Source organism: Apaloderma vittatum, unplaced genomic scaffold (genome assembly GCF_000703405.1).
Source record: "Apaloderma vittatum isolate BGI_N311 unplaced genomic scaffold, ASM70340v1 scaffold11035, whole genome shotgun sequence".
In the NCBI taxonomy this organism is placed as follows: Eukaryota; Metazoa; Chordata; class Aves; order Trogoniformes; family Trogonidae; genus Apaloderma; species Apaloderma vittatum.
The window spans coordinates 80,574-107,517 of record NW_009715514.1 but is presented as its reverse complement, the minus strand read 5'-3'; the positions used below and the strand labels follow the sequence as shown (position 1 = coordinate 107,517).

Below are 26,944 nucleotides of genomic sequence, written 5' to 3'. Positions count from 1 at the left end.
CCGTGTTAAATCACACTTAAAACACTTGTTTCAATTTTTTTTATTTAAATCAAGTAAGTTCCAACAACAACAACCAAAAAAAGGCCTGTACAATAGTTAAATTTTATTACAAGTGTAATAAACTTAATGATTTTTTTTAGCACTAAGGCAATCACAGTTTCATAAGTTATATATATATATATAATTTACACAAGTCTACATCAACAAATCAAATTACCGGTCACATCAACAAGGGGTCTGTGTTATGGCAAATAAAGTTTATGAAAATTCACAGTTAATCTGCAAGTATTTTAAAGATGCAGGAGTCGTATTGCACATCGTAAACCAGAGGACGCTGAGGAGCCAATTTACAGTGTTCCAGCTATTCCTTCACAGACTAGACATTGGTCGTCATCATGCAATAACTTCAAATACAGAATGGTATCATGTACCACAGTAAACAGTTACTCACAATGTAAGTCTTAAATAAGGGTAGCAAAAAGCTGTTAGGTTTCTCTTTAAACCATATTTTAAAAGTATAATAAAACACTTTGATAAAATCAAACGGAATTACAGTTGTCATATTATACTTTTAGTATTCCTCTTTGTCTTTTCCTTTCTTTTCTTTTTCATCCTGTAGTGCAGTACCAAGTTTCTTGATAAGGACTGACAAAACTTTGTCCAAAGGATCCATGACACCGCGCTGCAGCCACTTGGGAATAGTAGTCCTCGCGTGGTGAAAGCCCAGCTTTTGGAGGATGTAGTCAACGCCAACAGGATCAATTTTTCTCCCAGTCCAGGATATTAATCTATAAAACCAATAAATAGAGGACTCAATCTCAAATATATGAACACAGCAGTGGGCATTTGTATAAACAGACATGAATTTTTAATTGTTATTTTTATTTTTTACATAAATTTTACCACTGTTACTTCTGATCAACCTAAGTCCAAAAGCCATTGTTTCAAACTTAATTGACACAGATAAGATGAAGATTACCAATGGAACATCCTCTCAAAGGAAGAGGATGCTTAACGAGGTAAAAACAACTCCAGAGGTGGTTGCCTCCAGATGAAGTCTCAACTGATTCATCATTACTGCTAACAGGAAATGTCAGCATTTGTTGGGCCTGGGTTCATGTCTTGTTTTGGTATGTGAATGATCCCAAAAAACTATATGGCAGAACATGAATGTACAGTTGTAGGAGAGCACGAAACACAGCAATCTGTGGTCCTTGACGAGTTGAATTTTGCTGTATCCTTATTCTGAAGAGCTTCCAACAATATCTTTAATATCTATAAATTCTAATCTAGAAGTTAACGGATGTAGTAGGTAATGGCCTTATCCAGTTTTTGTCATGTCATGGTACCGGGTATCTTTTCTAGCAGCACTGATAACCAATGACAAACCGGTAACAGCATCCACAGGATTGATCCTCTGAAGAGCTCAACAGCATCAGCATTGACAAAAAATTGCCTGCTTGGTACCTGAGCGTGGGTTCCAAATGCCAGGTATTGCACATAAATTCTCTCCAGTCGACTGTAGTGTAAGAAATGCTTTCCTCTGCCTCTTTGTCAGTGGAACTGTCCTCAAGAACACCAACAGAGTTCTTCTGCCCGGGCCGAGCAGCCAAAATGCGAGGAGGAAAAATTGCTACAAAATGGAGAGAGGGGAAAAAACCAAACCCATACGAGTCAGTCAATGAGCATCTCACTTGAATTCTCTTTGTACACTGTTTAAAGAACACAAAAGCACACAGATGGAAAAAAGCAAGAACCACCTTGTGTTTCCGGTGAACAGAATCACTTTCAAACAGTTTTGGTTTGAACAAAGCACTAGTAAAAAAAAAAAAAAAAAAATCCCATGGAAACTACAGTAGGCACCAGATAACACTGGAATGTGGGATTCTCCCTTCCCTCTGATGATCAAAAGCATCCATATACACGCACTATCTTCCAAACTCATCCTGGCATTCAGCAAGGCATATTCCATTCCAAAAGCAAAATACAGACATGCTCCTAATTGAGGACATGTTTTGTTTAGATTGATGGACTAGTATCTGAGGAGGAGGACAGTTGGGGAATGGTGCAGTTACATCTTTGCCCAAAGGCATCAAGACGACCTGAACCCAGCTCTTACTGAACTCCTGGGATAGAGAAAAGGAACAGCACCTCCTCCTCCAAACAACGTATTTCCTAAAACAAAAACAAATCTGTGAATTTGGATTAAATTGTGATTTAAGATACCTTGAAACCAATTTTTTTGACAAAGTTCCAACAAAAAAAATTACCTTCCCCTTTTGTTATTTTATGCACCTGTTGGGACGTTTTACTACAAAATCCTTGTAAGGAAACATTCCTAAGTTGTACAGAATTACATATACAACATTTTGATATGGTTAGTTACAAAGATGAACTTTCAAAATAGTGAATTTAATGTGTTCTACATTGTGTTACATTTGTACATCACATCATATTACATCACGTCAATAAATGTTACATTTTCTATGTAGTTCAGTAATAAACGCAAACTGCTATGGAAAAAACAATTTCACACACACCAGAAAAACCTCAGTATGTGACTTTGAATCTAGTGGTAACTCATCCTTTACACATACACTACTATGCTACATAACTCTTGTGGAAGCCTTTCAAGAAAAAAGTACAGAAACGAGAGCCTAGAGTAGAATTATTTGGTGAAATTTGGAAAATATTAACATTTCAAGTTATAAAACTTGAAATAATCAGTTTTTACTTTCAGTGATGGCAGCTCATCTAATAAAAAATTAACTAATACTTATAGTAAATAAAGCATCTGAAATGATTTTGTCTACGATCAACACCTACAGAGCCGTATTGATGTTTTCTAAGTCTTAATTTCCTAGGTTTTAGATACTCGTGGCAATAAGTACTTGTAAAGCGTAACGGCACTAGATGATGACCTTGCCTTCAACACGTAGGTCATCACAGAGCACAGTCACGCTGTTTGTTCACCTTAAGTCTGCAACAACAACAACAAAAAATCCCTTATTTTGTCAACTTAAAATATAAATCAAACTCATCAGTCTTTCGTTTGCTTTTCTTAGCAAACCCCACATATCGCTAAGGAATCCACGTGCCACATTTGAACGCTGCAGCTGAACACAGACGCAGAAGTAAAACATTCTCTGAAGCCAGAACAATGCACGCCTTGAAAGCAATTGGGTCGAGGAAAGGACACCGCAATAAAAGTAATAACTTCCTGAAGCAGTTTTCATCCGCGTATTCCAACATGGAAGTTAAATGCCTCACAAATAACTTACCTTTTTCTTTTTCTTTTAGGTAAGCAGATACCAAGTCATGCAGAAACATGATCAGTTCAGCATCCATAGTTACACAAATGTGGTCTGTAAATTCAGTTACTACGCTGCATTCCACCTTTGGTTTAACACTTGTATCTACAGTCAGATAAAAATATTAATACACTTTAAGTACACACAGGATATATAAAAATATGCAGAATTTCAACACAAATCATCTGAAAATGACATTGCTTTTCCTGAACCAGAGACTCATAAGAGAGGAAGGACCACAATCAGCATTTCTGTTCGGCAGCCTTGACATTTTTTCAACAGTTTTCCCATGAAATCAGCCTCTGGTATTTTATAAAAGATGTTGAAAACAAAGTAACACTACCATGTAGCAACTCCAATCATCCTCAACATGGAAATTCAACCTAAAGCAGTACCACAAGCTTGTTCTACGCTATCAGTGCATCATTTTAGACAATAAGAAAAGCCGATGGCAGATTTTGCTAATTTGGCCGTTAAAAAAAGCAACCAAAACAGGTTGGCTTAACTGACAGCATTATCCAGAATGAGGTATGGAGTAAAACCCCAGCTCAGGCAAGATAAACATCTACATTAACATCTCAGACCTTCAGAAGTCTTACTTTCCAGCAGTATCAACTGTAGCCTCAAGATAACATTTTGAAAGCAAGAGCACAGAATTTAGGTTTGTATCTCACTTTTTCATTTTACTAAAAAAAAGAAAATCAACACCCTAAAACCAGTCAACCTAGCTGAAAGGTTCATATTCATTTATCTTAGTAATTTTTTTCTATAGTGACAAGTCTCTAGACTAAATGTTCACTTTCTCAACAGAATTCCCTCCACATTTTACGTTACGAGATGGTATCCTTTCCTGCAGATTTGCAGTAATTCTCAGATTAAATCCTCAACTCTTATCAGCACAGTAGGTTTGTGTTCAGCTCCTGATTTATGGGTTTTGGATTTGGATCGAGAAGAGACAAATTAAGTTTACTGCACCTTGTAATGAAGGCTCCTGGGGCTCTTGAACATGAATAGATTTAAAATCCAGTTGCATCCTCGGCAACGCAAAGATGGTTTCGGTTTCGTGGTTGTAACTTGAGCCCCCTCTGAAGCCGCTCAGCAGGCTTGAGCTTTTCACCGTTGTGCTGCTCTCTGGGTTGTTGGCATCAACGTTTCGAAGCAAGTTTAACTCTACATGGACAAAGGGAAATGTCTGAATTCAGTACTCCTCATTTTAAAAAAAGGTTCTTGTCACCACAGAGGGTGACGAACGTTCATGAAATGCATCTCATCATAAGAGGAGAGGAAGATATTAGTTTCAGTACCGTGACATCTAAGCACTTGCAAGAATCTTTGTTTTTTGGAAGCCTCAATCCAAATTTTATCCACCTGACCACCCTATCACAACTCTGTTGTAGTAATGAGCTTTCATGTAATACATAGCCCATATAGGCAAAAAGTATGTCCTTTGTGTTTGAAAATATGGTAGTACTTAAAAGGAAAATAAGTATTAAATATATTAATCAGAAATGTTTTAAGTCCACCAAGGCAGCATTGCTGTCAGAAATCACTGTCAACCCAGAATCCAACACTGTCACACGAGTTTTCCCATAGTACAAGCGCAAGATGATTTGAGTTACTTTTCAGTTGTTAAAATAGTGATGACACAAAAAGTTAAGAACATTTAACTATTTCCTTGTAAAATTGCCAATGCATGATTGTTAAGAAGATTATATCTGTTATTGTGTTCCCAAAAGCACGGCTACTAAATGTCAGTCAGATGTTGTTCGTAAACTTAGATGCCCCAGTAGCTACATAGAAACACCTTATTGTGCCCGTATTAGTGAATTCCAACCACTACTATCCTGTTGTGTCTTGCAAAAGGAATAAATGTTAGTATAGTGTATCAATAATTTTAAAATAGTTTTTCGAGAAATTATTATCTCATTTCTTACTATATGCCTTGATCTGCTATTTGTGCTTTCACAGAAATTCTGTTGGTGTCATCTACGGATTGTACCGTTTGTGAATGAAATAGCAACAGCTGCACTTGAACATTTCTTTTAACTTTGTCTTGGAAGTTTCATTTTCCAATGAACAATGATTTAAATAGGCAATTCAAAACATTTTAAGACCTAGAGGCAGCCGAAGGTTCAAAAGCTTTAGACAGATGAGTTGTTTCCAAGTGGTGACAGGAGACTAAAATATATTCCTACTACAATTAATCTGTAAATCCTTCATATACAGTGAAAAATATCCTCATGTTGCAAGATCACAAGTGGACATGAAACAAGAGCCTTTTTCGCATATAGTGGAAGAGAAGACTAGAACTACTGCAGTGCCATACACCTAAGTGTCCTGCACACTAACAAAAACATTTTGGCTTTACTGCATGGTTTGTAGAAGAACTTAGAGCTCAGTAGCACTTGCAGCTCTTCAGCGTATAATGGTGCTTTGTTCCGCTGGGCACCCCAAGGTTCTTGAGAAGAAAACATTTTCTCAGTTATTTCCCATTCCCTTATCCCTGTAACCCACTTGAAATTTAAACAGTGCAACAATGAGCGCTGCCTGGCAAGCAGAGCGATCCCACCAGCTTCACGAGCACAAAGCAAACCTTCGTTCCTCGTGGCCGTAACGTAATTGAACCACTCTTTGACGCTGGCGACTCCGTGCGGGGGGTTTTCATGGCGGCGCCTGGTTATCTTGGTGATTGTTGCCATCGGGCTTTCAAGAGCTCCACAAGGTTTGGTGACCATGGTGTTATGGCCCAAATGGAAGTCCAGGGTCTGCACAATATACGTGGAGTGTTCACTGGTACCTGCATTAACGGTGTCAGAGGTGAGGAGTGAGAGGGGGCAGAAAAAAATATGGAAAAAAATCAGCTTGGTAAGGGTAGTGGAATTTCTCCTCTCACAGGTATTTAATGTGAATAATTAGTGTGCCAATGGCATTAAGAAAGGGTACAAAACTTGCAGACAAGTAAAAAATTAAATCTTCAGCAGCTACAGACAGTAAAAACTTCTCAATATGAAGACAAATAAAAGCAAGACGACCAAAAAACAAACAGAAAACAAGGACTACATGAACACAGACATGCCGTTAACAAGGCAGACATTCCACTTCGTAGACATGTTATCAGGGACACATGTAGCGTATTTGAAAAGGTACTTTGCATTAGTCCACAGACAAAACCAAATTTGGTGAAGATGGAGAGGTAAGAAGTTGTTATTTTAGTTAAGTGGTATATGTTTGGAAAATAATATTGATAGAAATAAGTTCTTCTTTGATTTCTCCTTACATATCAATACATCCTTAAAATTCATTTAAAGGAATCTGGAAAAGTGAGGAAATAGTATAAATTACCATCTTCCCAAACTTTCTGGGCTTCTGTCCAAAATGCAATATTGGGTTCTTCAAGGTGAAATAAGGCCCATGATTTTGAGCGGAAATTAGGCCCGTGAAAACATGCCAGCGTCATATGGTTTCCGTGCAGGCTCATGGAGCCTCCAAATTGCATTCCATCTTCTGGCAGTGGCATCTGAAATAAGGATATATGGCACCCGGAGAGCACCTTCAAAACTCCCGGCCAGTGGCGATGATGGGCAGCATCCAGCACTAGAAGGTAAATATGAAACAGCAAGAGCAAACTTGACTCAAGTCCAAGATACAGGAAAAGATTACTTTCTTTATATTTTTAATAGAACATGGAAATATGAGTGATATTTTTAAAACTATTTTGTTGACACTGTCTCATCTTTGTGATTGATCTAATGTGGCTGTAGCTTAAGAGTACGTGAACAAGCATACTTAGAAATCAGTGACTCTGTGTTCAGACAAATTAAGGCTTCAGCTCACCATTAATAAAAACTGAGATTAACATCACACACTGCTACTCAAAGTAGAAAGGTTTTTTATGAAAGACTTGAAAACAGACTTTGAAAACTATTTCAGCTCTACTGAAACAGTCTGAAAAGTGCAAAAAGATTTTTAAGCATAATACATATTTTTAACTAAAACCCCAAAGTAACATAAATTAGTTCATTATCATACTCCAGGTCTAGTAGGATACTCAAGATAATTGCATTCTTCGTTGAAAGGCTATTGTCAGCCCAAATTTATAGGAAAACTGTAAAAATGAAACTATTTCAAGTCAGATAGAGTATATCTATCTGACCTGAAATATCTATCTATAGCAACTCTATCATGTATAGAGTTGCTCGGAGGGATTTCTACAATTAAAACACCCTACTTGGGAAGAATATTTTTTGTACCCCTTACATTGCTCATGTGAGCTTCTCTCCAAGTTGTTGGCCATTGTCTTGGGAGGGAGGTAAGGAACAGGTCCCCAAGTGGACAAAGCGCGCTTGCTTGTATCAAACTGCTGAGTAAAGAACTCCTGGAGTTTCATTCCTATTTTTATTAGGTCTGGTGTAGTCGATCTTGAAATCATCACTTGGAAGATATCCCACTTCAAGTCACCATGGACAAATATCTCACTAAGTATTAAAAACAGCAAGAATATTAACAGTTAATCAAAAACCCCCAAAATAACCCCACAACGAACCAACCAACCCTAAAACCAACACCAAACTCTTTGTTTTCTAGCAGATGCTTACATTTTTGGTCAGCAATACTGGACAGAAGACATATCAGCAGAATTTGACCTTATCAAACAGTACACATTTTGGACATTGAAAGCAGTATTACCTTTTATCAGACATGCTTGAGTCCAAAGCATTATACAGATTAATTTTCCATTCGTCCTGTAGTTTAAGATCAGCATTACTGAAGATTCCCATGAGGATACTGGACCCCATATAGTCAACACGTGCTTCAGTAGAACCCATGGTAATTTGAATTTTATGACTGGGCTGTTGGTTTGGGTGTTCAGAAATATGAGCTGAAATAGAATCAAAGCAACACGGAAAAACAGCGTCCAAGGTAAGAAAAGATTTTTTTTCCAGTGATACTGCCCTTATGCTATCCACATGATATAGACAAAGTCCTCTTTTTTTTTCCCCGATGAATGGGAAGGTCATGACTCCAATGGAGTGCCACAACACCCAGCCTCTTTCCTAAGCCAGTTTTGCATTTCCAAGACTTGCAAAATTCTAGGAGAGGCTGAAATGCTATCAAATCTTTCAGTTGCCACTTGTCCAGACAGCTGAAGGGTGCAGGAGGGTTACACAACTAGATAATGTGGTTTTAGAGCAACCCCGAGACTGAAGGCAACCCCTTCAATTCAAAGTGTGTTTTGGAGTTAGAAAGCACAAGTAAGCAGCCAAAGTCTTCATATACCAGCAGGTTCACGAAGTGAAGTATTGTGTATATTCCTTAGTTTTTCACATTTATTGTCTGGAGCAGACATTAATACCAGGCAGCTTTCCAACTTACCCACCATCTCCAGGGTGTTAACATCTATGGTACCTCCAACAACGCCCCCTCTGGAGTCCAACTGGGATCTCCCCAAGCCAACCGACATGCTGATTTCCCGATCTCTGCTGCTCCCCACAGAGAGACGACCCTGGCTTTTCAAACCGCTGGTTGTCCACCTAGAGCCGAGGTGAAAAGAGGAAACAATTTCCCAGGCTGTCAAAAAAGAAACTGGAAAATATTTGTTGGAAAGCAGTAAATAACGTCGTTAAACCATGTGACTTAAGGATTAAACATCTCCCAGTATTCATGAGGGGCTTCACAGTTAAAAATGGAAGAATTTAAAGGAGGAAACAATTTCCCAGGATGTCAAAAAAGAAACTGGAAAATATTTGTTGGAAAGCAGTAAATAACGTCATTAAACCACGTAACTTAAGGATTAAACATCTCCAGTATTCATGAGGGACTTCACAGTTAAAAATGGAAAAATTTAAAGACAACAGGCTGTTAACAGTCTGTTGTGAAATTGTTTATATGCTCCCAAAACAACACTGTCTGTTAAAACACGCCTGAGCTTGTTAAATACTTACGTGGTATTGCCCATTACATTGCTCATATTCATTTGAACATTCAACTGCTTTAGGTTCATAGCAAACACAACCAGTGTTTCCCATGGCGTTCCTTGCTGGCTTCCAGCTTTATTTGACTTATTAAATGGAGTTGATGTTTTTGAGAGAGTATCTAAACAAAGAAGCAGACAAAAAACATGTATTATTCCATGTGACAGAATATATTCATTTTACAAATTACAAAAAGACTGAGGAACACCGTATTTAAAGAGCACCACAAAATTACAGAGGAGAATAAGTGAATACTAGAGGATTTGCAACATGTGTTACTTTAGTTATCATAGATATTGACTCATTTTACATATTTATTTTACACATTTATGTTTTACTGATAAATTTAAGAGAAATTAGTTTTTATTTTGCAGCCAGTCATGCCAGAGAATATTTTAAATTATTTAGCTGTTTAAAATATAGCAGTGTATCAAAAAACCTAATCAACAGTATTTCAATATTCAGGTAGCAGTTACTTGCACAAGTGACAAGTCAGAAATCCAAGTATTAGGGTTTTCCTTGCTCTTGTCATAAAAATCCTGGCAACACTCATATTAGCCTGTGCAAAATTGCATTTCCTATCGGGAAGCCACTCTACCAGCCATAAATGCTTCTCCAACTGTGTCTTCTCCTAAAAACTTAACACATATATCATCTTGCCTGCAGTCTAAACAGACAAAATAGGTCTCCTTTTCTCACAGATATTTTTCCTGAACTAAGGACCATTCTTCTAAATGTTCTATCTGTATCTAATGCCATAAATATTCCACACAGCTGGTGCTACACTGCTATAAGGCAATACAATTATATCTGTAGTAAAATAAATGAAGTTAGTTTCTTATATAGAAACTATCATTATTTACACCTCTTCATGGGAGCCCAGTCTCTGATGAAATGCAATACCTGACCTCACCTGTGAGCTGTGATACCGACCCTCTGCTAAAAGTGTGGTAATTGCTGGGCTGAGAACAGAGAGCCAAGATGATGATGAGATCAAATGTAATTGCTGGGCTGAGAACAGAGAGCCAAGAAGATGATGATGAGATCAAACTAAGCTGGAGAAGTCATCTAATCCCAGCTAAACAACTCCTGCTCTAGTAAAAGATACTGCAATTTTGTACAAATGATGCCAACAAAGTAAAATTCAGACATTTTCCTTTCTCTAAGCTGTTGCCTGTCCACTCCCAGGCACAGTGGAAAAGAATGTTTCATGGCTGCTTTCTACAAAGCAGTAATAACATACATTTTTTCACACAACTGACAGAAACACTTCACAAAAAACCTGGGGAAATCATTGCCTACTAACCTCTCTGAGGCACTGAAGAGTCAGACACACTCCTGGATCTTGTAACAGCAGGAGACTTCAAGCTATGAGATGCTGTTCCAGGTGACATACTGCTGCTTGCACTGTGTTCATTAAAAACATTGGGGGACTGTGCCATGTGTGTAAAGGAAGCGGACTGGCAGGGCTGCTCCCACGTCCTGCAGTACGCTTTCCTCGACGATTCAGGAGAAAGATGCTGGCTTACCCCTTCAATTGAGTCTGGTGTGCCAGGACCCGATGCTACTAGAAAAAATTTTAAAAAAGCAGCATGTCAAAGACAGAAAAACCATTTCACTTTTCTTTAACAATATCCTCCCATACACTAAGAAGTATTTGGAATGTGTCAAAATATATTTCATTTATAACTAAAGATTTCCTACTGTCTTCATTAATATAAACTGTTTAAGTAGTTCAACCACATACCTTGTAATTTTTCCATTTTTTTCTTTCCAGGAATTTCTTTTAAGCTAATTAGAGTGGAATATGCATCTGGAATACATTCTAACACATTTATATCTAGTCATATATCTAATAACGCACAGGTAATAAACGTTTATAAAATTACCACTTTATCATCTCGCACAAGAAGATTTTTCACAGTAAGGAGGAGTATCTTACCTGGTAAATTTATTGTTTGATCACCTAGGAAGAGCCGTCTAGCAATGCTTCTCCTGTACCAAGCCCTCGGAAAGGCTAGAATCTCACTGAGTCGGCGCATATCGTATTTAAAAGAAGCAGACCCTATATCACAGACAGCTGAAAAAGAAAGAGTATATACACACAGCTGTCAACTCTCAGTAGTATCAGGTCAGTTACAGACTGATGTCAGATGTGTTTGAGCAAGTCAATTTAGTTACATTAAATTCATCATGAGGCTAAAAAGGTGCATCTGTAAATACGTAACCCAAGTACCATTAAAAGGTAACGTATCAATCTCGACTCAAAAGGAGCAAAATTTTTACTACCCACTACAAGCACAAGGCTCACACAGAACATCAACAAGAGGTGCTGAGAGTTAAGTCTCACTGAAACAGCAGCTCTCTAGTTATCTGAGGATGGCCTGAAAATGAAACAAGCATTTACCAGATATGTTTATCAGCGTAGTATCTATCTTGCTGGCAGCTTTGCTCGCAGACTGACTTTCAAAAAAGGAGGAACCTCCTGAACGCCTTATTCGGGACAGGCTGACTTTCACAAACTCAAGGTTAATGCTCAAAGAATCCTTTCGGCCAGTGACTGAAGTTGGTTCCTCATCCACATTACCTAGAAACAGAAAGGACAAAGTTTTATCTTCCATGACCTTGTCGGATCTTCAGTTCTGAAAACTATGCTAAACTCGAACAACATTCATTAAAGCAAAGAAAAACTTGGTCTGTACCTAAGGCTCCCGAGCCAGGCGTTAGAACAGTAACAGCAGACTTCTGCTTTCCAGCTCCGTACGGGTGGAACACGTAGAGGGAAAAGTCGGACATGCAGGCAGTAAAACTCAGGCCTGAAGAGCTGCTACTCGAAGTAGTCAAGTCTGACTGACTGCTGCTGTGCCGTGTTCTGCCCAGAGGGCTGCCCAGCCCAGGGGAGGAACCTGAAGTCATATTTTTTTGGCCAAAGTTAGTTTTAGTCTTATTTCATGTTTAAAAATGTTTTTGTGCTGTCAACATCAGTATTAAGCAGACCAAATGCACATCAAAGTAGGCTCCTGTAGCAACAACATAGCTTAAATATTCTACATATTGATGCTAGCCTTTTGTAACTGAACTTAACCAAAGCAAGCAAAAATTCAATATACTGTCTCTGTGCAAGCTTTTACGGAAAAGTCATAATACAAGAGGAAATCCTACTGAACTCGCCAATACATAAAAGTCTAGCCTTAAGATATGTCAAAGCTTATCTTCTGCTCTTATTTCCGACAACAGAACCTTATATTTACTTATGCTACAAGCTGTATACGGTATAAACCTGCATACACATTACCTGGTGCTCCAGATTTACTAACTGAATTCTTTGAGCTGCTCTGTGAAGTACTGCCACCAACTGACACATTTTCTGACGGGTACGTCGTGCCTAATGTTTCCAGCTCTCCTCGGTTTGAAGAGAAAACAAGATCCAGGGAAGGCAACTTTAGCATACATTCAACTCTTGATACTGGCAAGCAACTGAACTTGATTTGAGAGGGCTGAAAAACAGAAAAAAAAAACAAAGCATGCAATGACAAATACAAAACACCAAAACCACCCCAAATTTGGCTTACAAAGGGTTACATATGTATATAATTTTTTTACACGTAAGCAAATTGCAGCCTTTTCAGACTGGTTTTAGAAATACAAGTTGATGTAGATGCACTAATTTCAGGGAATCCCTCCAACACCAGGGCGACTATTTGGATCAGCTGATGGAAAATTTAGACACAGGAAGCCTGGATGCAGCAGAGGACACGTGTGACTCCCTCTCTTGGTTCTGCCTACATCAGTTCATAGCTCATCTCACGTGAGAGGAATCACTTGGGCTGATGCTGAAAGCCTCAGCTCTGCTCAACACATTCTTTGCCAAATAAGTTTGCAAGGAAAATCCGAGAGAGGTTACAGACTGTTGTGGATAATTTTCATAAGAATAACCCCTGCCAGCTGTTAGGCTATGCTGTTTGATTTGGGAACATTATCAAATTTATACCAGGAAAAAATGTTTTAGGAAAGTGGAAAAAGCAAACAACAATGTTCAAATCAAGCTCAAGTGCTCTGAATCACTCTGTGGCAGCATTTTTCTCTCTTACAGATAGAAAAAGGCCAGACACATCAAATATTAAATGTCTTGTAGATGGTAACTGTACACTGCCACAGTTTCCACAGAAACTGAGAAAAATCTTGAATTATTTTTGTTTTGTAATGGTACCTATAAAATTGGATGGAAATACTAGTTAAAAGGATACTTTCAAGAAAGCCCAAAAGAGACAAGGAAGAAGTAATTTAAAAAATTGCTTCGAACTTTTGTGATTTCTCAAAATAGCTCATTTCTAAAGCCTCCATGTAAATAAAATATGTCAGAATAACTAAAAAGAGTACAATTTTGTCGTCACACCAGACATTAACATCCTAGGAAATATTTATTTTTTAAAAAAGGAAACTTAGAAGCACAGGTTGTCTCAAAGACTGTGACTGGAATTGCTTACTGTACTGAATGCTGAGTTATAACCTCACCTGAACTCGTACATAAACCACCACATCTACAGGGAAGGACGAATATGCTGATGTCGAGGACGATACTAATGATGTCGTGGACTCTTCTAAGGGGTCTTGTATATCGAATTGTCCCATGTCTTCATCCTGTGAACTAACAGCTTTTAACAAGCACAAGAACTCATTAGAAAGTGGAACTCAAAGGCAAGAGCAGATCAATGTCACCGGAAGATAAATAAGAAAACGTGTAGAGTTCTAAAATACAAATACGCAACTTACCCGTGTAATTCCTTTCGATGGGTGTAATTGGAATGGTTTCGAGAGCTTTCTCTAGGAAGTCCAGTAGACACGGGCTAATTACCATTTCCTCTGGCAGCGACTGCAGCGCAACCCATGCGTACAGTTTGGCAGTTTTCACTCCACCACTTCCTTTCCCTTTGGCTGCAACATTTAAAAGATCAATTTGTCTAACGTAATACCACTCAGCCATAACTAGTAAACATCATCTTGTAATTCCATGTAACACCACCTGAGAAGGCATAAATCAGATCAGTTAGCAAAAATTAAAGCATAAGTTTTCACTAAGAAAACTGTGCAAAAACAACTATCGGTCTGTCATACTTGATCATATTTCCATTGTACACGTTCTTGATGGAGCGCTGTCAAGGTCACCACATCACTTTAAAAAAAAACTGCACTCAAATCAGACACACATAATTCTGCTCCAAAGTAATGCAAAGTAACCACAACTGCCTCAAAAATAATTGGAATTATAAAAAAATTAATGTATGAGCCTGGGGAGAAGGTCAGTTTAAACTGGGAAAATAAATCAGAAAATTCAAACTGGAAATAACAAGTCCTGCTACATTTATGCAAAGAATACCTAAAGATTATAAATCAACCAGTGTTTTTAAAAGCTTGGAGCTAGCCAGAATATAAACTGATAAAATGACTGTTGTCTGCTAAACCTGTGCAAGAGGTTAACACCTGGATACTTGCTCACCAAAATACAAATACACACAGAAGGTATTAGTATCAGCTCAATTACTCTCTCTATGAAATACATCTGTTAGGATAAATAAAAATACATGAGGATACTGATTTTAAATTCTCCAAGAAAAATATAAACATTAACAAGACAATTGAAATGGAGATTAAAAACCCTTTTCTTTGCTAAAAAAGCACCAAGCCATCAATTTTCATTCTATGCAAGCTACTCTGGTCAAGTCCTGTCTTGCTCTTCCTTAAGACCAAAGACAGTAACACAAGGTGGTTTCCGTTTCAGAGGTAAAGTAATTTAAATAAGAATCAATGTGTTTCCGAACAATTCGGAATTAATTAACACTTAAATAAATACAATGCATGAAGAAATATAGTAACTGCCATTCTTAGTTTTGGGAGACTTTTATATCATCGTAATAGTGCCATTTCTGTAAGCCCCCCACCAAATTCAGAGCTTGGACATTAAAACAACAAGACTCAGTAACTGGGCATGACATGGTAAAAATTGAGAGGCAAAGATTGGAAAGAAGACAGGAAAATACAGAAGAAAAATGAAGAAAAGCGGTATAAACCAAGATTACACAACATTTGGTAATCAAAAAGAGAATGGACACTTCAAGGAGTAGGAGCTAACAATTCAACACCATGGATAATTGAGGAAGGCGTCCCCACTTCACTGTTCTCTCACAGCATCTCTGCTGGTTTTCAAAAGAAACAACCCCACAAAGAATCCTACGTCACTTTTTTTCACTTATTCATTTTGCCAGCTCATCAAAATCTGACACAATTTTGGCTTTGTTTTTAAAGTGATATTCAAATGCCAAAGGAGAGAAGAGTGAATCTCCCAGAAGTTGGAGGTGCAATCTACATACCCCTAGATCTGACATGCTGTAACAGACTCCTGCTTGAAAATAGGAATCGTCTGAGGTAAAACTGGAAGTATTGGAGCTCATGTTACTCCATATCAGCGTTATTTAAGGGCCTGAAACAGCTAAGGGCCCTAGGCTGGCAATTTGGTTAATACAAATACATGCTAACAGCTGCTTCACTATGACAAGAAATAACCCAGTTGCAGAAAGCAATAATTTACACATTAGTTGTGCAGCAGAAAGCATGTAAAAGCTGAAAGTATTCTTTGAATAGTGCAGTGTGGGGAAGCAAGGATTCGTTTGAATTATTTTTTCCTTGGAACATGAAGAAAAGCAGTGAGCATTTAGTTTTTTATAGAGACAATTAAATTTTATTTTCCGGTAATAAGCATTATTTTGTTAAATGAAATGAAAAGCAATGACGGCTCATCACTGGGATATGGTGACTACACCAGAAATATTACCAAGACTAGTTTGGGGCAAAAGATTTCTCGAAATGCAGCTTCATGAACTGCATTGATGCTTCTGGGATCAGGTTTCTGCTGCCAAAGTTAAGACTTCAGGTGCTTCACTGCTTCAGATAATATGCTGACAGATCTAAAGCTAGTAGATTACATGAAAATATATATCCATGATAGTTTTAGAAGGTTATTGTCTGTAAGTACCTGATGGGATGGGTGGGGGTTGGGGAGGAAGTAAGGTGTTAGTCTTGCTGTGGATAGTGCTAGATAAAGGAGATGTGGCAGTGTCTTTCATACCATACAGCTTGGACTCTTTGGAAAGGGTTCTTGGCAAAGAGGATCCTCGAGAAGTATTTGGCGATTCAGTTTTTAAAGTCTTAGAGTTGTAGTGCAACTGGAAAGCAAAGAAAGATTAAGTTACTTCATATAAGCAGCTCAATTTCTGTACAGCAGCTCAGAGTCACTCCCTCACTTCAGATTAATTTTTTTTTTCATTACTTACCAAAATATTTTTGTAAGATACACTACATTTCACATTCTACAGATATAGTCAGTGCACATAAAGATCTGAAATCTTTGTACAAAAGAATAGGTAAATTACTAAACTACTAAGTAGCAAGGAAACGGAGCAACAGAGGAAACGAACTACTTAGGAAAAATGCCTAAAGTTTGCTCCTCCGCTCTGCTCGCTGTACAGATCTTGTGCCACCAACTATTTGTTCCTGTTGGCAGGTGTTTGCTGTCTGTCTTATTGCATAATACAAGTATTGCACTGGCATACAGAAAGTTGCATTAAAAATAAAAACAATATTCCAAGAGTTCACACCTCCTATATGTACATGATATGCTGTCAATGAAAATATAGAATACAAAAGCTGCAGAGGATGTTTAGTTACTCCTAACCTTACTAAAGGCAACAGGCAGGACCTGACACATAACTGTTATCACTGAAGACAGTCTGGAATACTGGGAAATGGACACACATATCCCTTCACACCACAAGGCCAAAAAAGCCAGGCTGTTTCTAAAGAAAAGCATTTGATTTATGGCATTGCCTCAGCTGAACTGCATGAAGTTTCCAAGCAGCACTGACCTATTTTTCCTGTTCGGATTCAGTAGGATGTCCCATCACTAATACAAGAATATTTCTTTTGAGAACCTTTTTTACTAGGATATAGAAAGAGTGATTAAAAAAAAAAAACAACCACCAACAAAAAACAAGGGAGTGTGCAGTGTGACAGTGCTTGAGAGAACACTGTCTTTAAAAAATAGTTTTTATACCAAGACTGAGACTGCTATACTAAGCAACAGAGAAGCTGTAGTAAGAGAGCTTTGTGTGTTAGCGGGCCAACTACTAAGCTGCCCTGCCCGTGAATTACTGACAGTGAACACATCTTCATTTAAAAAGGGCATACAATAAAATGAACTGTCAGACAAGAAAATATCCAAAATAAATGTCTAGTTTTAGACCCCAGAATGTTAACAGAACTAACTTCATTACGTAATATCCCACACATGGTTTGTTATGGAGCACCATTTTGCTATAGTTCTATTTTTGATGGTACATACACGATTCTGTGTTTTCTCCTCCCTAAAAAAAATGAGGGTAAGAGCATCTATCAGTTTTCAGTGTACTACTACATAAATTGTTACTCCAATTGTAGCAATACCTACATAATGGAAAAAAGATTTTGCTGACGTGCTCTGTATATATAAACTTGTACACACTGTAACACCATACTTGCTTTAAAATCGTATTTGAGCAGAGAGAACCAGCAAGTGTTTCCCTGCTGAGTTACACACTCCTTTTACCTTTACATCCACCCCAGGAATGTAGAACACAGTTGTTTCCACATCACTAGATTTTGTCTGTAGAGATGATGGCACTTTCTTGCCAGCAAGTAAATGAGTAGTAGATGCATAATTCGTTTGAAATTTCTTCTTTTTTGAAGGAGACTCTTGATCCAAACTTCTGGAGCTCCTATCATAGCTCCTAAAATAAACAGATTGCGTGTTATTTCAGCAAGCTGAATACTCATATTAATTAATATATTTTCTAGCATTAAAAAAAGAATTAGATATGTCTACAACATTATTCTGTCATTGGAAAAACACCTTCCAAAGCTCTGTACTCATACAGTCAACTTCATCTCAATATGATCTGTGAAAAACTCTTTGATGTGCAGAAAACTTAACATTCTTCCTTCTTAGCTGTAAAGTCTTGTCTACATATAAATTTTCCAGAGCTGCTTTTGTTCTCCTGTACCAATTCTTATAAAAATATGTCTTGAAAAGATGGAAAACAAACTCTTTTCTAATTACAGATCTCCTATGTGTACCTCTCAGTAACAAGATGTCTCATTTGTTCTTATTTCTTACAATTAGAGTTACAACAAGTAAATCTCATTTCCTTATACTACACCTGCTTACTTGTTAAGCATTATCTTTGTCGACAAATTTCTAAAAACTCACCACATTATTAATAAACTTATCCAACTCTAAAAAGTAACGTAAAGCTGCCATTAAATCCTCATTCACATACACATGAAAAAGGAGAATTTAAAAACTAAAAATGACATCAAATCTCATTAGCATCACAAGTAAAGCACTTGTGCAGCCTGATATACTAAAATATGCATTTTATTAAGCAATATACAAAGTATCAGCATGCTTTTACACTTGGAAAATAATGAGATCATGAGAAAACAAGACTAGAAGCCTCACTACGAGACCAACCGTTATGAGGATTCACTGAGTTGTAAAGTTACTTCATGCTTTGAGCCTAACATTTTGCTGATGAAAGATAAAACACGATTTAACAAAATCAAACCAGGAGAGAGGCATACACTTATTCTTGCTAAACAAACGCACCTCCCCATGCCATACTCAGCCATAACAACTGCATCTTACAGTGATACTGTAAAGTAGTGATAATGGCTACAGATACAGTGATGTTAATCAACTAATGCATCCACCATCCATATTTTTCAAACAGGTCAGTGCTTAGAAGTCATTAATTATTGCACCTATGGTCACAATTTAAGTGATGGAAGTATCAGATGGACTGAACAGCTAAAGTAGAATTAAGTACTCACACCCTTCACTTAAGGCAACTAACACATTTCTCACCTTCGCAAACTAATGTCATCGTGTTCTTGCTGAAGCATCGTAGGGTGCAGTACACATTTCCCACAATCGATTTCAACCCTGATATCAAGCTCAAAGTCAATATTTCTCTCGGTGGTTGTGCCAGTCACACTTCTGTTGGTGGGTGTTGTCGGCCAGCGCTCAGTGAACAGCTGGTGGACAGCAGCAAAGCCCGTTGCTTTCTTGCGAGAGGTACTCCTGCGTGATTGTGGGCGACATATTAGTATGACATTGACCTGAACAGATGGTAGGAGGCTTTCTTCTACGATGTGCCCACTTAGTACATAATTTTTCAAGAATTTGTCTGGAAAAGGCCTTATCTGATAGAGAGCAACAGAGCGAACCATCCGCCATTAACATATTACTAATTACCCTGTCTTAGGACACAGTACTACAAAGAACTGAGTCTTTCTTAGATTCTCTATCAAGAAAAGAAACAAAAAAAATATAAAATAATTGTCATATCTGTAAATAGTTCCATCATTACCTGCACTTGGTGGAAGTGTAACAACTGGATAAAACTGCAAGTTATGCTATATTTGACAAATTTGTCACTTGGTCCCAGTTAAACTCACCCTGCGCCTCAAAAAACTCACTTTACACACTCATAAATTCTGTTCCAAGCCCTGAAATTTCTAACAGTTGTCTCCTTTTCAGACCAGAATTCCTCCTTCTCATAGTCACCTCAGCCTTCCTTGCCTTCCACAGACACACTTGAGGCAAAATCAGTTACACAATTTGTAGCTTGAAAATAAGTGTTTCAGGTGTATTTTCTCGCTTTCTGTGTTCTTCCACAGGACCATTACTTACGGTGGTTTCCTATAAAAATACGTCCTCTCTCTTTCGTGGTCATCCTCCTTCTCAGAGTCTTCACTGCTTGATGACAAGCTGTCATCCCGGCGTCCTTCTTCAGGCTGGAAGGGAATGCCGGGTGAGAAGACAACTGGAGTTTTGGGTGAACCAAATACCGAGCATGAGCCTTCACTAGTAGATGAGTAATGGGAGGGACCATCAATAGTTACAGACAAAAGGTCCATTTCTGTCTCCTCTGGAAACTAATTATAAAAAGACAAAAACACATTAAATTTCCACAGGTATCGTTTCCACCGAGAATGCATTAGATAGTTCAGGAAATAAAAAAGCAGGAGTACTATGAGAAACTCTCACTCCCAAGTTGCTCATAATACAGAGGCAGCAGGTGTAGAAATTGCAAGACTGATTATGGAAAAGAGAGAAATGAAAGCTTGGTGGGGACATGTTTGCCATCACCTCGTGGTTGAGTTCAGTCTGTTAGCTGAATATGTGTCATGCTCTGACCAGTTCATGCCATCAGAAGGAATGGAAACACTTCAAGAATATTTTGAAACAAAAGAACAGAAGATAGCAAAAAAAATCATCGTGAACCTCACAGGGGGGTGAGGCACCCAGGAGCGTTAGTGAGGCGTGCATGCAGAACGCTAACGCAGAATGTACGGCGCCGCTTTGCAGCCAGCGCTGTGCTCGGGCACACGTGCTTTAGCACAAAACGAGCCTCAGGCCAGATTTACGAGGACGGCAATTCTCACAGAAAACACGCCACAAGCACTTCTCAAACACTAATTTCTCAAAATGCCTGTAAAAATATCTAGAAGCATTAACACCAGCACTACCTGGTGTTACAGAGATACGCAGATGTCTGCAAATTCTAATTAGAGAAGCGACGTGGCAATGTCAGTAAGTGGTTTGAGGGGTTTGGGGATTTTTTTTTCCTAACATTTAACATTTGATACCTCCCTAGCATTTTGCTATGCCGACAAAACTGAAGCTAACTGGACTCAAACATAAGATAAACAACAAGACGTAACCCAGCTTTTAAATACAAACATATAAATGGGCAAAGGATATTTCTATGTTTTATTTCCAACCCTCTCTCAGGAATTTCCTAGCAGATAAAGTACATTACTATCTCCTGAGTTTCTAGTTTCAGTTGGTTGGTTTTGTTTTGCCGTAGTTGTGTTTTGGTTGGGTTTTTTTAATGGGGGGAAAAAAAGTCTTTACCATTCCCCCTGAAAAAGTTTTTTAAAGCAGTTCAACTTCACCATTTATTCTCTGGGTATCAAGTTTTGGCACACCGTTATATGAAAATGTCTTACTCTGCATTCAGTACAGGAATTCCAAGAGAAATAGTGTGAGGAGATGTCCTCTCACCTACCCATTATATGGTACTGGTGTTGATGCAACCTTTTATCACAAAGTCACAGATGAAGGCACACACTCTAAAATCCTCCTCTAAAGCACATTTCAAGGCTAGACTTAAATCACTTTAAATCAGCCTCAGTCAGTCTTCATAACTATATAGACAAAATTCCAGTAATTCTTCTCACACATCTAGCAAGCTTTCAGTCTACATAAGGGTGTAGAAACACTCTGGAAAGTTCATGAACAATCAATCATCTTCTGCTTACTCTACATTTTAATTATTTTTCTATTTAATATACATTCTGTTTAGCTGAGCGCAAAAGAGATGAAACATTGAAAAGCAGCTCCCTGTGAGATAAATTAGTTCTCTGGCAAAGAATACTTGTTTCATATTTATTCTCAGAAATACCTGAAAATACCCTTCCCCTGGACAGCTGGATTGTTGTGCAATCCCCAAAGCTGTTTTATTCAACTTAATCAGAAACGGGAAAAAAATAAAAACAAAAATTAAAACAATTACAAACTCAGCCATGCAAAATCAACATAACAGGAACATGTTCAAAATGAGAAAAGACAGCAAGAAACAAAACCATCGGTTCCACTGTCCGTTTCTAACACACATAAGGATATACCTGCAGGGCTGCACAAACTAATACCCATCTCCAAAACTCTCTATATATTGAATCACAAAATATAAGAGATGATTTTTTGCACACTTCTGATAAAAATTCCCAGACAACCATATAGTACTGTGTCAGTCTAAAGCAAACTATTTCCAAAAGCTTTCTCTAATAATTTAATTCATTTCTGCCTTAAGAAACCAAACCACATCTGTCTTCTGTCACAACAAATCCATTTCCCAAAAGCACATCCATAATTTGATGCACGCACTGCCAGACACACAGAAACCTACGAGCAATTCAGGTCTGTCTAAGTATATTTATCTCATGAACTTATGACCAAATAGCACAGGAAATGTAATTATATGGCATATAAAATAATTCTTACAGAGTCCTGTATGTTGAAAGTTACTCGTGGTCCAGGAGATGCAGCATCTACCCGGATATCTGGGAGGTCTTCGCTGTCTCCTAGGCGAGAGCTGTAAACAAAATCAAAACACAACAGCTCGTTGAGTTTTCCTATAAGATTTTACATTCATGAAACCTTTTAAACACACAAATAGAAAGCAATAAAATGTCAGTACTTAAATTGAAACACTTAAGGTCCATGCTATGGAAAAAACGATGGGGAGCAGGAAAGAACAGGAAGCTACACACTACTTGGCCAATAGTCTATCCCTAGCCAATCTCTGCTTATTACTTTACACAAATTTTTCAATTCTGAGCCAACATGCAGAAATTCTAGAAAAAATAAGATTTGTGATCTACTATATGGGATATAAAACAAATTAGTAGATTATTCATTCTCTGATGCAAGTGAATTGAATTATTTAGCCTTATCTATGCATACTACTTTTCATTCACAACAAGTACTCATTAAGTTTTTATCCTGGAATATCTGCTGTGTGATATTTTCATATCTGAGTTATGTATAAATATCCATTCACTTCTACAGAAAGATTCAAATTTCTATTAGAGAATTTATATTCTAATAGCAAACACCTCTCAACCTTTTAAATTTTCAAATCTTTCAGATTTAAATACCTAATCATGAAGCACAGTTTTAATCCCAAACTTTGAATGTTTCAGTTGGATCTACAGGAGTGACAGACTCAAACACATTTATTCTAAAATTCAAGTAAGCACTTGACTACAAAGCATCATTACATAACTACTTTGCTCAGCAGGTATTAAACAAGGAAACAAAACCAATACACATTATAGAGCTGAAGAGATAAAAATAAAATTATCATTCACAAAAAGAATTTTTAAATCTCTTCTCATTACAACAGCCCTTTTTTAGAGTAGATCATTGAAAAGTAGAAAGCAAAATGACCATAAAATGACATTTTTCATTATACACGTTTCTTCGGCTGGTCTCAAAAGAAGAATTCTGTAGAAAACCTGAAGTAGTTGTGGAAGTGGAAACTTCGCATTTGACAGGCTATTAAGTCTGTTAAAAGAGAAGCTTACAAAAAAAAAAAGTGGAAGGATGCCTGTCTTAAAAATGACCTCCTCCTACCCAGTTCCAGCACACAAAGCCCCTGCCTATAATAAGAGGACTCCTACAGCCAAAGCCCCACGTTGCCTCTGTTTCATCCGTTGTTGATGCCATCACAGACCTTCAATTCCCAGACACTTACCTTGTTCTGTCCATTCTCTTCAGAGGTGGTCTTCCTGATGCTGAAATACTCTTAGATCGGCTATAACTGGGCTTGTAGCTGAGACCCCATTTGTCTTTCAAGGAGGCAGCCTAAATCAAAAACAAGAGTTAAATTCACCAAGAACACAGAGACAAAAAACCCTGAAACTTTAGCAAGCTAAAGCACTATTTTACACAGGTGTGCCAGTGAAGTAAATATTTTTGTTGTTCCATACTAGCTAAAATGCATCAGCTAGAAGCATTGGCCAGCATCTTTATCTTGCTTCTGGATACATGCTCACTCTTCCTGTCTGCTAGAATTTGTACTATCCTGTCATCAGAAGTACACTCAAAGCCACCCGACCACTTCAACAGACATCCTTCCTAGCTACCACTGCCGTAACAGAAGAAGGTGAGCACCTGAGAAAGAGCTGCAAACCGATAACCATTTACAAGACCTTTTCTTATTAATGAAGCATCATACTTGAAGCTCACGCACTAGGACACGCTGAAAACAGTGTTTTGCCAGGTTTGTTTAGCAGCATTCAGGACAGCAGCCCCATGTATTTGTAGACTGCTAGCAACACTAGTTTTTTGACCAGTTTCTTTTAGCGTCTATGCTTAGAGGCTTGTTTTTATTTTTCACATCACCTAACTTCGCAAACACACTGTTCATTTATAGACGAGCCACACTTATAAAAAGCACGCGTGCCAGGCGGGATACAATGCATTTCTCTATCATTTGCCCAGGCAGATAACATGCTTGCCTTGGCACTCATCACTCCAACAAGGAATCACTTTAAAATCTGCTAAGAGTAGAAGTAAATGATACCTATAAAGATACATTTTCTGGCTATTTCTTCTGAGTGTACAAATAAACCCATGTACATGATAGTATTTGTGAAATTCCAGTTTTCCAATCACCATTGCTACAAGCAAGAAAAATCTTTCCCCTGTTCCCCCTAAAGGTTAAGTGGTTGCTGAACTATTTGATAACCTACACCTTACTTTCCCATTACTAACAACTCCGTTGTTTTAATCAACATGCAGCAAAGAAATACCTAACACAAATGCTATTATATTTTTAAAGTCACTTAACACTGCTCACCCTCATACTTGATCTTCGTAGCTTTTTACGCACATCTCGGCGGATATCATTCACAGCCACAGACTCCAATTGCTGATAGCGCTGTATTTCTTGATTTATAGTTCCTTCACTTGCACCTAATTTTCTGGGGATAAATAATGGTTAAGTTATGGGCATAAATAATAGTTGAGTTACCTTGCAAACAGGTGACATTATTTTCACTCTTTCAAAATCTGCATTGCAATGACAATTTTTTTCCTAGGAATCATCCCATTTTCTTATTTCTTCTAGTAGTTATGACCAGTGCCAAATACACCTGTACAAGATTTATTTCTTGTTTCATGGTACGACTTTGTCAGGTATATTATTTTGTCCTTAAGAGGACTCTTAATTTCAAGGCTTCTGTCTCCATGTGACTTATCAGAGCAGAGAGTGAACCTAAAACAAACTAGTGTGCAAAGAGACCCCTAAATAACCGTGCTACTGAGGCAGAGAATAAAAATGTCTATCCAGCAACTCTGTTTCAGAAAGTCCTAGTTGTAACGGTTAGATTTAAAACCTCCTTTCAATCACATGACAGGTCTTTCATTAAAAAGAAACATAATGAGTAAATCTGAGAATTCCCAGAAGAAAAAAAGAAACATCTTCCTGTTAGAACAGTCCAATGCCCTGCCACAGCCACGACAGGCTTCTGTAGCGCATTACCTTCTACAGGAAAAAAAAGCTGCCAAATTATTAAAAAAAAAGAAGTGTAAAGCAACTGCTGCTTGGAAAGAATCACAGTTCTTTGAAGCATTCATCAACTGAGAAAAGGCAGGCACCAAAATTTTTGATTCTCTTACTAGAAAAAACACATTTAGCTTAAAATTGAAATTTTGGATACCATTTCCCTCTGAATGGTGACAGTGATTTTATCCGAAGCAGAAGCAGGAAAACATGTCTTCTCATTTAACACGTAATTACCAAGATCTTTATTCCCATCGCAGACAGATCCAATTATAATAATACTGTCTCAGGGAAGGGAGGTGGGGGGGAAGCAAGCCCAAGACACCATGACTATGAAAAATTACTAATAAAATTCACAGGAGTAAATGTGGTGAAACTTAGGAAATTTGAAATAATTTCTTCTTCAAGGTTTTCTCAAGTACAGCCTAGTAGATGTAATTTTAAAATATCACCTACAAGAATCAAAAATAGCTGATTTTTTTAATTCTTCTTCTTCCAGTAAACAAGACTAAGGCTATTACAGTTACAAAGTAATACATTTTGTTAAAGTAATCACTGTGATAATAAAACAAGATGAAACTATGATTCTGAATCAGTAAGAAACTGATTATTATCAGTCATTGCAATGCAGAACCAAAAAGAATATAGGTTAATTTGGCACTTGGGGAAGAACTTGACAAACATGGGACTACTTGCATATATAGCTTTTTCTGACGGAATCCAAAAGGACAAATTTTTATTTTTAAATAAAAGACAATTGTTTTGACTTGACCGTCACCCAATGCCTCAAGATATGTGATGAGAACAGAAAAAACACACCACCTCAGCTGCAGTTTGCTTTTCCAAACTTTGTGCAAGTTAAAGAAAAATCCAACTTACTTTAAGTCGTCAATAACTTTAGCTTGCTCATTGAGTTCTCTAATATCGACTAAACGTTTCACAAATTTTCTTCCTCGCTGTTCTCCAGTTTGGATACTAGATGCTCCCTGCCGTCGGTGATCAACAATCTCCTGTTTAAAGTAAATATTTAATCAATGTCCTCATCCAAAAAACAGACACGTGGTACAATTTAACAACAGGCAAAGTGAATCTCACACCTTAAAATTTGGTCTAGTGCATGCAAAATAATCAGTTTCATCTCAAAAGGCAGCTGATTGGATTTCTTTCCTGTGATTCAAAGCCCATCATTCAGTCAGACACACTGGAACTACTACATACATGTCCCCAGGAGCAGGATCTGCCTGCTTTCATATGTGATCTGCTAGTCTGAGGAGAATCACACCTCGCTGACCCCAACAGATATTCTACAGGAACCGAATATCGATGGTTTGGGGGGCTCAGGCCCAGCAGGTGATTTACAATCCGCTGCCCAAATGTTAGCTTGCGCGCATCTCCACAAAACGAACCTCCACCTGATTTCTAAACAACAAACAGG

The 26,944-nt window shown here is 37.8% G+C and overlaps 1 protein-coding gene across 1 annotated transcript in view; it reads right to left on the bottom strand.

Moving 5' to 3' along the window:
• Nucleotides 1-84: 84 nt before the first annotated feature.
• KIAA1109 (KIAA1109 ortholog) overlaps nucleotides 85-26,944 on the bottom strand; it is a 100,401-nt gene continuing 73,541 nt past the window's right edge. Inside the window, exons 60-84 of the mRNA XM_009869187.1 lie at nucleotides 26,389-26,519; nucleotides 24,805-24,928; nucleotides 23,698-23,807; nucleotides 22,443-22,533; nucleotides 20,067-20,311; nucleotides 19,239-19,454; nucleotides 17,922-18,102; nucleotides 16,314-16,503; nucleotides 14,057-14,218; nucleotides 13,799-13,938; nucleotides 12,579-12,780; nucleotides 11,986-12,189; nucleotides 11,691-11,870; nucleotides 11,226-11,363; nucleotides 10,590-10,847; nucleotides 9,254-9,404; nucleotides 8,685-8,842; nucleotides 7,998-8,190; nucleotides 7,569-7,786; nucleotides 6,654-6,905; nucleotides 5,905-6,108; nucleotides 4,287-4,481; nucleotides 3,282-3,416; nucleotides 1,468-1,633; nucleotides 85-788 (exon numbers count right to left, since the gene is read on the bottom strand). Coding sequence (XP_009867489.1) covers nucleotides 572-788; nucleotides 1,468-1,633; nucleotides 3,282-3,416; nucleotides 4,287-4,481; nucleotides 5,905-6,108; nucleotides 6,654-6,905; nucleotides 7,569-7,786; nucleotides 7,998-8,190; nucleotides 8,685-8,842; nucleotides 9,254-9,404; nucleotides 10,590-10,847; nucleotides 11,226-11,363; nucleotides 11,691-11,870; nucleotides 11,986-12,189; nucleotides 12,579-12,780; nucleotides 13,799-13,938; nucleotides 14,057-14,218; nucleotides 16,314-16,503; nucleotides 17,922-18,102; nucleotides 19,239-19,454; nucleotides 20,067-20,311; nucleotides 22,443-22,533; nucleotides 23,698-23,807; nucleotides 24,805-24,928; nucleotides 26,389-26,519 — 4,461 coding nt within the window. The 3' untranslated portion in view covers nucleotides 85-571. The remainder of the gene's footprint in view (nucleotides 789-1,467; nucleotides 1,634-3,281; nucleotides 3,417-4,286; nucleotides 4,482-5,904; nucleotides 6,109-6,653; nucleotides 6,906-7,568; nucleotides 7,787-7,997; nucleotides 8,191-8,684; nucleotides 8,843-9,253; nucleotides 9,405-10,589; nucleotides 10,848-11,225; nucleotides 11,364-11,690; nucleotides 11,871-11,985; nucleotides 12,190-12,578; nucleotides 12,781-13,798; nucleotides 13,939-14,056; nucleotides 14,219-16,313; nucleotides 16,504-17,921; nucleotides 18,103-19,238; nucleotides 19,455-20,066; nucleotides 20,312-22,442; nucleotides 22,534-23,697; nucleotides 23,808-24,804; nucleotides 24,929-26,388; nucleotides 26,520-26,944) is intronic.